The sequence below is a fragment of the Cololabis saira genome, chromosome 11 (assembly GCF_033807715.1).
Source record: "Cololabis saira isolate AMF1-May2022 chromosome 11, fColSai1.1, whole genome shotgun sequence".
NCBI classification, from domain to species: Eukaryota; Metazoa; Chordata; class Actinopteri; order Beloniformes; family Belonidae; genus Cololabis; species Cololabis saira.
The window spans coordinates 21482284-21497067 of NC_084597.1; the positions used below are offsets into that span (position 1 = coordinate 21482284).

The window sequence follows — 14784 nt, forward strand, 5'->3', positions numbered from 1 at the left end:
TGTACATGAGAGTACTACAAACCTGTACATGAGAGTACTACAGACCTGTACATGAGAGTACTAGACCTGTACATGAGAGTACTACAGACCTGTACATGAAATTACTACCAACCTGTACATGAGAGTACTACAGACTATACACAAAATTACTACAGATCTGTACACAAGAGTACTACAGAAACTGTACACAAGAGTACTACAGAACTGAAAAGCTAATGTACACTAATTGAAAACAAAGCTGTTCACTTCAATAAAATACACTTGTACTTGCACTTGTGTGTTTGTACGGTCGCAGCAAGGCCTGTCCTAGGTTTTAGAGGCCGTTCTCTACGTTTTTCTTTGTAAAACTGATGTGGTGGAACCTCAAACCCAGGAGTTGATCTCTATGGACTAGATTTGTGAATCTACAATTCAAATTGACAAATTAAATTTAGCTCGGTCGTGTTTTTGTGAAAATAGATCAGTCTGCAGTCGTGATTTAGGGCCATTTGAGGAAAAAAAATAATTAATAATAAAGAAAAACACACAATGCAGTGGGGTGAGAGAACTTTTTTTTTCAAAATCTTTTATAGTCAATAAATCTGTTTCTGTATTGGGGTGGGTGGTGGAAAGGTGGGGGGTAAAGGTGAGGATAGGTCCAGTTAGGTTACAAATAATGTTTGAAGAAAGGCTTGTATTTTTTTAAGTTTTACCTGCATTTACTGACAGATCATGAAATTGGAATTTCTTATTTTCTTTTTCAAATTTTACAAGTTTATAAGTAATTCAATTCAATTAAATTCAATTTTATTTATATAGTGTCTATTACAACAGAAGTTGTCTCTAGGCGCTTTCCAGAGTCCCAGAACATGACGCCCAAGCAATTATTAAATAAACATAACATAAACAATGGCAGGTAAAAACTCCCCTAGTGGGAGAAAAACCTTAAGCCAAACAGTGGCAAGGAAAAACTCCCCTTTAGGAGGTAGGAAGTAAATTGCTTAAAGCTTATGAAGTCAGAAATTGAAAGCCCCCAGTGGCTGCGGGACTGGTAACTTGGAGGGTCCCCAGTGGTCGCGGCGGTTCAATTCATCTGTATCTACCCAGGCAGCATAAGAAATGGCTGGTTCAGAGGAAATACAAGTCCTCAGGGTATCAAGTCTCTCATTACTAGGATTGGTTTATCTCCGCATGTCATTCATTGGTTCTCTAACTATCTGTCTGACAGATCCCAATGCGTCCAGTTTGCTGGCTCCTCTTCTTCGTTCCTCCCTGTATTAAAGGGGGTGCCTCAGGGTTCCATATTAGGACCGCTGCTGTTCACCATTTATGTAAACAATATATGTGACAATGTATCAGATGCTGCTTTCCATTTTTATGCAGATGATACAGTATTATACTGTTCATCCCCTTCTGTAGTGCAAAGTCTTGAACTCTTGCAGTCTGCTTTTGATGTTGTTCAGTCCCATCTGACTCAGCTTAAACTAGTCCTAAATGCAAGTAAATCGAAGGTGATGTTATTTTCAAATGGCAAACGGCTACCATTAAGTATTCCAAAAATATTAACTGCTCATGGAGTTGAACTTGAAACAGTCAAAACATATAAGTATTTGGGAATTATCATTGACGAGAACTTGTCTTTTAAACCACACATAGAAAAGCTGGTCTGTAAGCTTAAGATGAAATTGGGTTTCTTCTTTAGAAACAAATCTTGTTTTTCCCTACACGTTAGGAAATATTTAATTTCAACCACGTTTGTTCCTTTACTGGATTATGGAGACTTGCTGTTTATGAACGCACCTGTCACTTATTTGAGAAAGCTGGACACTGTATATCACTGTACCTTACGTTTTATTACAGGATGTGGAAATCTTGTCCACCACTGCACTTTGTATGCAACTGCAAATTGTCCGTCTCTATCTGCCCGCAGACTTTCTCGATGGTTAGCGTTCATTTATAAATCTCTTCTTGGGCTGGTTCCCTCTTATTTATGTTCTTACATGTGTAGAGTCTCTAATCCTTACAGCTTACGCTCACAGGACGTTCTGCGCATGTTCGTTCCTAGAGCCAACACTGAACTTGGGAAAAAAGCCTTCAGTTACGCTGCTCCCCGGTCATGGAATGACATACAGAACGATCTGAGTTTACCTGAACTGATCACTCTGGGGGAATTTCGATCAATTTTAAAGGATCGAGAAACTAGTTCTCTCGGGCAATGTGCTTGTTTTTAATTCAAATGGTGCCAAAAAGTTTTCAAATTATATGGACCCGTTTATGTTGTATGTAATTTGTGTTCCTGACTACAGTGTTGGATTGCTGTTTGTTGTTTTTTTGTTGTGTTTTCTGTTGTAATTTATGCTGCCCTCTTGGCCAGGTCGCTCTTGGAAAAGAGATTTTTAATCTCAATGAGTCTTACCTGGTTAAATAAAGGTTATTATTATTGTTATTATATTACATTACTTTAAAAAAAGATTTGGTTGGTAAAATGTATTTTAGTTATTTTAGTGGAATTTGGTTTAAAAAAAAAAAACGAGGACACACGTCAGCACAGCTGCATCCCCTTTATTCATTGGTAGTGTTGCCCTACAAGATATCCTCATTTTAATTTCTAATCTTAATCCTTCATCTACTGAAAATTGCATAAAGAATGAAAAAAGCAACTTCAGTTTTAATTGGTCACATTTATTTCTCGGCTCATAAACCACACTTCTTCTATACAGGTATTTACAATTTTCTTCCAACCTTTTTTATTGCTATTCGGAAAAAAAAACTTCAAGAAATCCACAAGTTATACAATATTATACAAAAGTGTAGTATGTGCTCAGACCTGGATGACGGCCATGATTTTACTGGGTCAGTCTGAGATCGGAGGTCAAACTCTCGTCTAGACATCATCTCCTCCTTTAAACGTATTAGTGTATTCCAGACCACTAATTTATACTGTATTTGCTTTTTGAATTGTGCTCCACAGAAACTCTTCTTTTTATAAATTAAAAGAAAAATCAAAAATGATCACGTTCCTTTTTTTTGGTACATAAAATCAAAAGAAAAATATCTATTTTTCCTTTCAAACATCCAGATCTGTCTGCAAATGCAGAGACACGACTCAATATATCCATTAACTTCCACGTGTCCGGGTTCGGGTTGCAGTAACAGCAGGCCAAGCAAAGAGGACCGGACCTCCTTCTCCACCGTCCAGCCATTATTAACGTTACGAGATGCACCTGTGATATTAAGTGCATAAATACATAATAGTGCAATTTTAACTGGGACCCAAAGTGCTTGGTTCGGGACAACAAATCAGTTGCATCAAATATGGGCTTTGTTATGGAGAATTCAACTTCCTTGTGTCTTTATTATTCTAAAGAATTTGGACTACGGTATTTCACAAAGTCACAAAGTCTTTCTTTCTGTCAGATGCTGAACACTTGTTTTCCCCGTAACAACCCCCCCTGCAGATAATCCCTCATGCGCTCACGGCTGGCTGCTGTGTATCGTGTCCCTGTTTCCGGGCTTTCTTGGTCCGTCTGGGCGAGTCATCCTGAGACAGAGCTTGAAAAGCCTCACAGGTCTGTCTTTCCTCTTGGCCCTCCTTTGGTTGGTCCTCCTGACCTTAAGCATCACTGCCTGCAGGTGGCGCTGCTCCTCCACATCTTCACCGCTCCTCCCCTGCTCCGGCTGAGGCAGCCCTGGTGTCACCACAGTCGCAGCACAGCTGTCGAATCAAAGAGGAGGGATGATTTTATTGTGATTTACCGGAACTGTTTTATTTTCCTGGATTTCTTTGTTGTGAAGCTGCGGGAACAGGTTGTTAACAGGGAAACAAACATGCTTTTGAAGATCAAACCAAAAGGTTTTTGGCCTTTGAGGGTCCACGTTAGCCCCACGTCTTCTTTCACATGTATTAGCAGAGGCCTCCAGCTGTCAATCATCCAATGCACGAATGAACCCTTTGAAGAGGCCTGATCACATTTGGTTTTACTACTTTACACCGTCTAAACCAGTGGTTCTCAAATGGGGGTATGCGTACCCCTGGGGGTACGTGAAGGCACTACAGGGGGTATGTGAGATTTTAAAATATACATATATTAAAAAAGTAGCATCCATGTAAAAATCCTTTAAAAATAAATATTTCATAAATAATTGAGGAAAATATAAGTCTAAATTCATAAAATGAATTTTATCTTCAGGAGTAGGCTATTCAACTTATTATCCTAAAACTGCAGAGTATCCCCCACACCAGGATGGTTCCACCTAACCTGTCAAATGCCACCTGGCTTCACCTGTCAATCACTTGGACCAACGATGGAGTCGTGGATGAAGCGTAGCAGCAATATTTTTATGTTTAATAAATCAGTTACTGATAGCATAGTGCTCTGTTTTAGGTCTTTTTTTTACAACCAAAAGTGCTTTGCGCTGGTTAGGGGGTACTTGGCTGAAAAAATATTTCACAGAGGGTACATCACTGAAAGAAGGTTGAGGACCACTGGTCTAAACTAATCAAGTCTGAACCAGGATGGTTTGTCTGGAAGAGTTCCCAGGGGGAAAAGGAACCTGGAAGCAGGACTGAGGTCCACAAACCTGTCTCTGAACAAACTACAACATTTATGGATCAATGTCCTCTTCACACATGAGACCAACGTGGACGTGTTTGGTCTTCATGTCCAGAACCATGTTTGGAGTTTTGTAGAGACAAATGTGAGGAGATCTGTCTGATAGATAAAGTTTGGCTGAAAGTAGGTCAAGATTTTGAAAGGACCCTGTCAAAGTCCAGACCTGATCCTGGTTTAGATGCAGTGGTGGGACCTTCAGAGAGGAACGGACCAGAACTCCTCCACAATATCAAAGACACATAAATTCCCCAGGAAACAACTATTAAAACTTCTACAGGCAGATCGATCACATCATAAAGTACATAATTTCATACAGGCGGTCTTCTCTTTTATTCTTCTCTTTTGTTAAATAAACAGAATAGTTACAACATTTATCACACATCCGTGTATACAGCACAAAACCGGGTCGTTTGAGAGTGTGTAGGTCTGTAAATACTGACGTGTTGCCTTCTCTGCAGTCCCGAAGCAGAAAGCAGGACAGGGACACGTGCTCCAGCAGCAGAGCCTGCACTCCGCTCATCTGTGTCTGCTGAGCCAAGGCCTGGAATAATCTGGATGGACACAGAAACGGTCAAAGCGTCACATACAAACACGGCCGGAAGCTCCCAGTGCAGGATGAACGGCCCACAGAGTGTGTGCAAACATGATTCTGGTCACGTCCAAAGACATCAAATGCTGTCGCTGCACCTTATTTTTATATATATATATTTTTTTAAATATTTTTATCCCAGATTTTTTACCCATTTTTTCACCCAGTGCTCCTACCTAAGTCAGTCCTGGGCATTGCCATCCTCTACCAACCCCAGGAGGCCCTACACTGACCTCAAGTCTCCTCCTTAACTTGAGGAGTGACGGACCGCTTCTTTTCACCAGACAGGGTGGGGCTTCTCCGGCCGGACGTAGCGCGTGGAAGGATCACATTATTCCGGCCAGATCCTCCCCACCCCATCTGGCGCCCCAGCTGGCCAGAGGGGGCATGTATAGCCCAGGACTGCTGCATGTTTTTGTGAGGGTAGCTCACATTAGCTACCCGAGGAGGACATGCAAACTCCACACAGAAAGGTCCTTTCACAGCTGCACGGCTTCACGGCTGCACTACCAGCTGCGCCACCCTGCCCCTTATGGGAGGAGGAGCCGCTGCACCTTATGTAAGGCTGGGGTGTGAATGCACTTCGGCCTAGATGTTTGTTGGGAAACACGGCATCGTGCACGCCGTGTCTAAGCGGGGTACCTGAGGTGAGCGCCCTGTTATAACTGTCTAAGGGCGTCATTCAAACAGGAATGCAAATATTTACCGCTGGGTCAGAGGGTCCAGTCAGTTCCTGATAAGTTATGACACATCCCAGATTTATAAATTACCAATAATTCTCAGCCTTATGGGCATTCAGAGCGTTGGTTTTGTTGGTTTACCTGGCAGTACAGTTGCAAGGATACAGCGTCCTCGGCTCTGCGTTGTGGAGGCCGTACTTGCTCTGCTGCGGGAGGATCAGGTTCTTACATCTGTCGAGTTCTTTGTAGATGCTACATGACCCTGTGAGGAGGGAGCGGCAGCGGAGACGTTCACTTTCATTCAAACACGGCAGGAAAGTCAACCAACTTCAGGAAAGAATACCTGTGACATCAGCATATTGCCCAGTGGCGGCCTGGTGTTTGACCGGTTCTGAAATTGTGATCTCTGGGAGTTTTGGAGCTGAGGTGGAGCTGGTGTTGTAGCATGAGCTGTTGCCGCAGTGGTCAGTCGGCTCGGCGGACTCGAACACGGTGGGCGGATGGACGTCGGCGTACAGCGCCACCTGGGTCTCTTTACACCTTTCAGTCAAACCAGAGGGCATAATAGTAAATAAAAGGTTTTACTTGTTCATTTTCTCAACAGTGGTTACGTGGGAAAATGTTGTAGCGTTACCAGTATTTTTATACACGAATGATTGATTCAGTAATTATTAGTCAATCAAAAGGAAAATCACCTAATTATAAAAATATAAATATGTTAATTTCTGCAACAGAGCTGTGATTTTAACACAGAGGTGATTGGAGATCGACCTGCTTTTGGAGCCCGCCTCTAGTGGCCAGTGGTGGAACTTCCGTTTTTAATGGATAGATCCAACTTGGGTCCAACCAGGTTTCTGTTGCGGCTTAAAGGGGACCTATTATGAAAAACACGTTTCCTCTTGCTTTAACATATGTGGTATAGTGGTCTCCCCTCAGCCTGCCAACTCAGAGAAGGAGGAAAGCAACCAAATTCTGCAGTGTCTGTACAGCCGCCGGATGAGCCATCCAGTCGGATGTGGCTTCGAGCCGTTCAGATTCTGCTCCGTTTCGTTACGTAACTAAAATGCAACGACGCCCACAACTATAAAACCGTGTAACTGCATGAGAGCGTACGACTATCGCTTCGCACTGCGTGACATCGGACGCTCTCTGTCCACCAAATGAGGAGGTATCATAGAGATAACTTCTCATTTCAACTAACTGGATCAGCCGTTCCTCATCTGTGACCATTTCCTACAGTGCTTTCAACCGGCTTTCAACGCGAGTGGCAGGAAACGGCCAGCTCAAAACGGTGCGCCACGTCGCACTGCGCAGCACTGCGTCGCTGCCGCCAGTTAGGACAGTCCCATAGAAAATAAAGCAATGGAATTGATTTTGTCGCTGACGCTCGCTCGCATCGCATGCAATTATGACACGGTGTTAGGACACGGTAACTCCGCTGGCCGGAGCTTCCACCATTTTTTCGTAGCCGTGTATCGCATCATCGCATCAGGCAGCCAATCAGCACAGAGCCTCATTATCATAGCCTCCCCGCCCACTCAGAATCCCTCATAGAGAATGAGGTTAGATAATGGGAAGATAAAGACATGGCTCAGAGGCTGAATTTCTCATTTATTTAGCAAAAACAATCAAAAGCTTGTTTTAAAGACATTCAAGGCCTGTTTAAAATAGGGATTAGATGCCATAATGTCCCCTTTAAGTTATATATATTTGTGTAAAATAAAGCAGATGTAGCAGTGAAACGTGGAAATGTTATTATTGCCATAAGTTCTTGTTTTAATGCCAATTGTGACTTTTGTCCATTTTTCTCATTTTTTTGTGGTTGACATCTCCTCCATCTGTTGGGCCCCTTCAGACTTGAGCGGGGAAACCCCACCGTTGTTTCCTGTCTGCCGCAAGCTTCAAAAAGTGAAACATCTTGTGACAGGCAAACATAAGCTGCAATAAAATATATAAATCCTTTATTATTTGCCGGAGCGTATTACGCAGCGTCGCTTGGCTTCAGTGTGATGCACACGCGTTTCGTAAATACATTTCACTTACATTCCAAACCAGTTTCTCTGAGCACACTGCAGTTGGTGGGAGAAGGTGAAGCAGTGCATCTTCAGCAGGTTGAAGAAGGTGTATCCCACCACACCAGATATCCTGTCGTTGGCCTCCTGTAGACAGCTGCGGAACCTTTAACACACAGTTGGTTCCGTCATCATCATGTGGAGTGGGTGTCTTTTTTTTTGGGGGGGGGGGGGGTTAATTACTTGTTATCGCAGTCACAGTGAGACATGGTGAAAATGTTGCTGTTGAAGACGCCAAACTGGGAGTGAAAGGACAGGATGGTGTGCTTGCACTGGTCGTGTTCCCGGCAGCAGCCGTCTGTGTTTGAGAAAACCCCTGAAAAAAGCACAGAGTAGCTGTGGATTAACATTAGGGAATCTCCAACAACAGCCCTACCTTCTCTGTTGGTTTGTGGGATCGCGAGGGTCCAATGAGAGCAACAGACGCTCTGATCGATCAGGTGTACTTACCAAATCCATGACCGTTTTATGTCAACAAACCAGCTAAACTTGATTTTCAAATGACGGAAACTGAAAAGTACTCGAACTCAAGGACACACACATCTGGAAATGAAACAGAACTGAATTCAATAAGAGCTGCACGTGCTTTTGGAAAATAAAATCAGATTGCATTATACTTCCTGGTGAGGCCTATTCTTGAGATTCCTGCTTGAAAATAACACCTTATTTAAAACGAGCATGTTTCAAGAACTACAAGGTAGATTTGACTAAATAGGGACTCAATGTGAAGAGAAACCTTGTTTTATTAGATGTGTATTACTATTTCCTTTAAAGTATGACTGTTCTGGACTTATTTTCAGCTGTGGGCGTTTATACGAGGCCTTATTTCAAGAAGTCTCAACCGTTTTAGATGACTGACACCTTTTTACAACACTCATAGCCGATAGAATCAACAGCTTTTCATAAATCCACATCTCTTCTGGTTTTATCAAGTCAGAACAAATTAAAAAAAGATCGTTACCTTAACGAAAAGGTGATTCTTGGTGCAAGTGATTTTGAGACAATGCATTCCCTGACCTGCTTGGTGTTGAAATGCTGTTTTGTTTGGGTGGGAAGAGATTCAGTCTGGTGTGGTGACATGAAAGCATTATCAAACAAAACAGCCGATTTTAGTAACATCACAATAGTATCACAGTACCGTAACTGTTTTTGCTTGTGTTTGTTATCATAGTTAATTTATTTTCCCTGTTAATTACGGATGATAAAAATAGCAGCATCCTTGCATAACCGTGTGTGCTGGAAAAGGAAGCGGACTGGGATTTGGAGATTTTCTGATGTCCTGGCACTAGATCATAGTTGGCTCAAGCATCACTTTCAGCTTCCTGAGGCTAATTAGATAATAATAATAATAATAATAATAATAATAATAATAATAATAATAATAATAATAATAATAATAATAATAATAATAATAATAATAATAATTAAAGCTGCAAGCAGCGTTGAATGGGCGCTCGCACCCTTGTGCACGTTCAGGTGTGCTGCAGTGGAAGCGCTTGTATGACTTGCATGTCGATGTCTTCAGGTCTGGACATTTAGCGGATGACACCAGCCACGACTCTCTATATCAAACCATTCAAAAGTTATGGCAGAAAGTAAGAATATTCGACCAATCACATGAAGGGGCGGGGGCTAATTTGCAGCAATTATGTTCAAGGACTCAAAACTGAGTCCGATGACACCACCCACGAGTCTTTATGTCCATCCATCCATCCATTATCTATACCCACTTTATCCTTTGCAGGGTCACGGGGGTCTGCTGGAGCCTATCCCAGCTACTTTCGGGTGAGAGGCAGGGGTTACACCCTGGACAGGTCAGTCTTTATGTCAAACCATTCAAAAGTTATTGCAGAAAATCGGAACTATCACATATCGACCAATCAGAAGAAGGGGCGGGGCTAATTTGCACCAATTAAGGTGAAGAACTCAAAACCGAGTCCGATGACACCACCCACGACTCTGTATGTCATACCATTCAAAGGTAATGGCAGAAAATATGATCCATCAAATATCGACCAATCAGAAAAAGAGGTGGAGCTAATTCATGCCAATGAAGGACAAATACTCAAAACGGAGTTCGATGACAACACCCACGACTCTCTATGTCAAACCATTCAAAAGTTATAGTAGAAAATAGAGACTATCAAATATTGACCAATCAGAAGAAGGGGCGGGGCTAATTAAGGTGAATTCAATTTCAATTCAATTCAATTTTATTTATATAGCGTCTAATACAACAGATGCTGTCTCTAGACGCTTTCCAGAGATCCAGAACATGAACATAAACATAAACATAAACATAAACCCCCGAGGGAATATGGACCAACCAGATGAAGGGTGGGCGCGCTTTTTAGCGTCTAGTGTCGCCACGGTAACGTTTTTGACTGAGAAAAGTAATGCGCGTTGTCGCAGGATGAAGACACACATTTTGATGTATAACACACCTGGGTGCATGTTACGGTTCGGGCCGTATTAACTGCCGAAGGAATTGCATAAATTGCGCAAACATTACACGATTAATTCAAAATGGCCGACTTCCTGTTCGGTTTCGGCCATGGCGCCAAGAGACTTTTCTTTAAGTTGCGACATGATACAGGTGTGTACCGATTTTTGTGCATGTACGTCAAACCGTATTGTGGGGCTTGAGGCACAAAGTTTTCTAGGGGGCGCTGTTGAGCCATTTTCCCACGCCCATCAATGCAAACTATTAAATATCAAATTTTTTGCCAGGCCTGGCTTGTGTGCAAAATTTGGTGACTTTTGGGGCATGTTTAGGGGGGCAAAAAGGCCCTCCTTTCGTCAGAAGGATAAAGAATAATAAAGAAAGAAAGAATAAAGAATTCCTACAGTGCACGGGCCCTAATAATAATAATAATACAAATCAGCAAAGATACCGTGCTCTATCTGTACCTCAGGTTCTCCGTCCTGATCATGTTGAACTGATAAACAGTGTATCTGCAGATCGTATCAGCACAGTTTTCATACATTAAACGTTAAGATGACATGTTTTCTGGCCTCTTCTTTGTATAACTAGAGGTTCTTTTTTTTTTTCCTTCAGTCCGGAGGCTTCTTTGTTCTGAACTCACAGAAATGATCACTAGTTTTTTTTTATTTCAGATTTTCTTTTTTCTTTTCCAGGACTGAGACACTAAATAAAACCAATTCATTGTTTCCTCTTCAGTGATGAGTGACTCCGTTGATCTGGAACTGGTGTGCTGAAGCGAGGAAAAATGTAAAAAAATGTAGGACAGCGGCCCTCTACAAGGGGAATAGAGCTACCCAACTAACAACTGTATAGAAAGAACTGGACAAGCCTCATGTGACGTCACACAGGGTTTCTCAACGGTGCTTTCAAAGCAATTTCTTTTTGTCTTACCGAGTGGTGCTGGTGGTAACTTTAACAGCAACTGATTAGTGTGACTTATGACTTAGGATCGAACAGAATTTTAACCCAGTTCCATCAGTGTTTGAGATTGCAGACTGTTGTCCTGTTTGATTTAGTTTTCATAAACTGATTTAAAAGGTAACATTACCTCTCTCCAGTAATTCATTCAGCCACTGCAGTGCATTTATTCCAACCTGCTGGGCTGTGAAACACACAAACAGTGACACACTTTGACCATTGTTCCACCTTAAGAGGTAACAGGGGGGGAAAGTAATAACTGGAAACACTAGCTACAAGCTCCACATGGAAGATGGACTCAGTCAGAGTCGGAGGATGACGTTTATCTACACGGCCAGCAGCAGTCCTAAACTAGACGAAGGCTATTTAGGACTAACTGGAGGACGGCCTCTAGCTCTAGAGTTCCTGGTACAAATAGGACTCTTCATGTGTGAAGTTTACATGTATTCATGTGTTTCTGTGGGGGGTTTCCAGGTTCTTTCTCCCACACTCCAAAAAATGTGTCAGGTTAATTGGCAACTCTAAATTGACCAGGAGTTGTTTTGACAGGTTGTTTGCAACACCTGTCCAGGCGTAGCCCCTGCAGAGAGCTGAAAGACCCCTGTGACCCTAAACATCTATATGTGCGAATAAATAATGGACGGGTAGATATTGTGCAGTTAAGGAGGTTGGATAGTTCTACTCTGATCTGGACCTGTTGCACAGGACGGGAAATCTGAACGGTTTGTAAAATGACCAAATTCAGACTTTTCTGGCACAAAAGGTCAAAGTCGTCCTATGTCCGTTTAGGATTTGTTGATCATGGCCAAATATATCCAGTCAAACAATCAGGGGCGTCAATTGGGTATGGCAAGGTATGGCAGCCGCCACACCTTGGCTTCAAGGGAAAATGTAAATGTTTGTTTTTTAAATACATTTATGGAATTACTCTGTGTCTATTTGTATTGATTATTCTATTACTTAATACATATAGAATAACTACAAATGCAAATCAGAACAACATGATCGATTTCACTAGTTATTATACACTGCAAAAACTGAAAATCTTAACAAGAATATTTGTCTCATTTCTAGTTAAAATGTCTAATTTTTAGTAAAAAAAAATCTCATATCATTTAAGACAAGACTCAAAAACAACCATTCTCACCTGTTTCAAGTAGATTTTCACTTAAAATAAGTGGAAAAATCTGCCAGTGGAACAATATTTTTTTGCTTGTAATGAGAAGATAAATCTTGTCCCACTGGCAGATTTTTCTACTTATTTCAAGAGAAAATTTACTTGAAACAGGTGAAAATTGTCAAATTAGTTCTTTTTTTAGTTCTTTTTTTCTGGTGATGACTCTTGTTTTAAGTGTAATGAGATGTTTTTACTAAAAATTAGACATTTTAACTAGAAATAAGACAAATATTCCTGGTAAGATTTTGAGTTGTTGCAGTGAGCGAGACTGCATTTGAAAAAGTTCCAATTTTCTTAACCACACAGATAAACTACATAACAGACTTCTGTGATGAGTATTTGCTGGACGTGTTGATTGATACTCTAGTTAAGTTCTGTGACTCGTAACCTTGCCATACCTTAGCTTCCACTGAATTGACGCCACTGCAAACAATAAACAATATTGCTTTTATTTGTTGTATTAATTTTACTCTACTAACTCGTAAAAACCTACTGAACCAACATACCCAAATCTTGAAAAGATGGCGCCTTGTTCCCAGAACCGCACCACAAAGTCCCCGGCACGATGAAGCCGCGCTTGACACGGTGAGATGTGACACCTGAGCTCTCATCTTCACCTGCACCAACAACGCTCCTCGCGCGTCTCTTCTCGGCGCGCACCATGAACCCCGGAGAGGTCAAAGAGACGCACTGGTTTCCCTCAAACAAGGAGCCCCAATCCAGATTTACAAGCGGGTGATCCAGAAATCCCTGTTTGCGCTCCCGGCACAGAGACAGGTAACTCTGGATCAGCTGCGCGTCATCGCTCCACGTGCATCCGAGCAGAGTGCGCTCTGCGCTCCAGGCGCTGTGGTACAGCCGCAGGGACGGGGGGCTCTGCCGGGGGTCTTCCTGAACAAAACCCAAATGCACATTTCCCTCGAGGAAAATTTTGGTCCAGGTGCAGAAGATGGATGCACGTGCGGCGGTGCAGGCCAGCAAAAATGACGTTAAAATGAGAATAAGATCAGCGTTGCGCGTCATGGTGGCGCGTGGATGAAGCAGCAGGAGCAGGACAGAAGCTGATTTCCACCTCAGATATGCAGAAAAAACGTCCTCCAGTCTCTCGGGGCTTTTGTACAGATGGTCAGACTCACAGGTCGGTTTTTAAATGAGAGGACGAGCCGGTGGAGGAGGAGGAGGGGGGTGCGCGGGTGTTCCCGTGGATTAATGGGAAGTCTGGATAAGACACGTGACCTGCTGCTACTGCAGCCAAACAACACACTCTCTCTCTGGCCCACATTAGTGCCATCATAACATAACATTACTGGGTGACAACACACACACATGCAGTCGTTTATTGAGCTGTAAAATGTGACTATTGATCCACTTCGACACGCCCCTGCTGAGTTACAAACAGAAGTTTCCTCTTTTTTCAGCTCGTTTTTGCCACAAACCGTTAGCGTTTGATGGCAAATGTATAAATGAGCTCTTGGAGGGCTTCGGCTTTGAGAAAAAGATATTACTGATGCTGTATTTCTGTCTTTTACTGATAAAAGTACCGCTCTGATGGCCGGAGCTGCTCTGGTGGCCACGACCCTGCAACTGAGCTTCAGCAGGGCAGATTTTAACTCGCAGAAGATGGAAATGCTGGTGATATTGATCTTTCTTAGAAAGTGGAATACCGCAATGAGCAAAACACCCTCTGTATCTGTGTGTGCGTGTGCGTGTGCGTGTGCGTGTGATGCTCAGAAAACTACAAAACCTCAACATCTAAGAGTCTACGGTGAGACATCAGGGTTGATGACTTGACCTTTGATGCAGATGATTGGAGTTTGAGTTAATAGTTAATAGAATAGTTAATAGAATAATAGAGTTAATAGAATAAAGGTCAAGTGGGCGGAGCCAGCAAGCCTGGAAACTTGTCGGAACACGCACCTGAATTAATTTACCATCAGGAATTGATTTTAGCTGAGCTAATGATACACTACATCCATTCTGACTGAACCCGTCCATCCTTGTTTTAGGTGTTGCTACTAAAACACCATATGACATGAGGATTGCCAGAGCTCCTGGCGAGCTCATGGCGAGCTCTATCTGAGTTCCTGCCTCCAACTCGGTACTAGTCAGACAGCCTAGCCGCTGTCCTGCTCGTTGGTTCAGCCAGAGCAGCCAGCAGCAGCCATGCTCAGATGGTACTTTGTGGCCCCGGATCTTTCCAAATTAGCCTGGAAGAGTCTGAAATGTGACTCTGGCAGGATTCGAGCTAGGGGCCTTCATCTGGGGGGAAGG

General features: G+C 42.6%; 1 protein-coding gene across 1 annotated transcript; it reads right to left on the reverse strand.

Annotated features, from left to right (window-relative positions):
* Positions 1–2584: 2584 nt before the first annotated feature.
* On the reverse strand, positions 2585–13681 carry pla2g3 (phospholipase A2 group III). The gene is made up of 7 exons (XM_061733976.1): positions 13020–13681; positions 8117–8249; positions 7905–8039; positions 6205–6401; positions 6003–6123; positions 5033–5143; positions 2585–3694 (listed from the first exon to the last, which is right to left on the reverse strand). Exons 1-7 carry the CDS (start codon positions 13534–13536, stop codon positions 3454–3456), a joined length of 1455 nt encoding a protein of 484 aa, XP_061589960.1. The 5' UTR covers positions 13537–13681; the 3' UTR covers positions 2585–3453.
* Positions 13682–14784: the final 1103 nt, after the last annotated feature.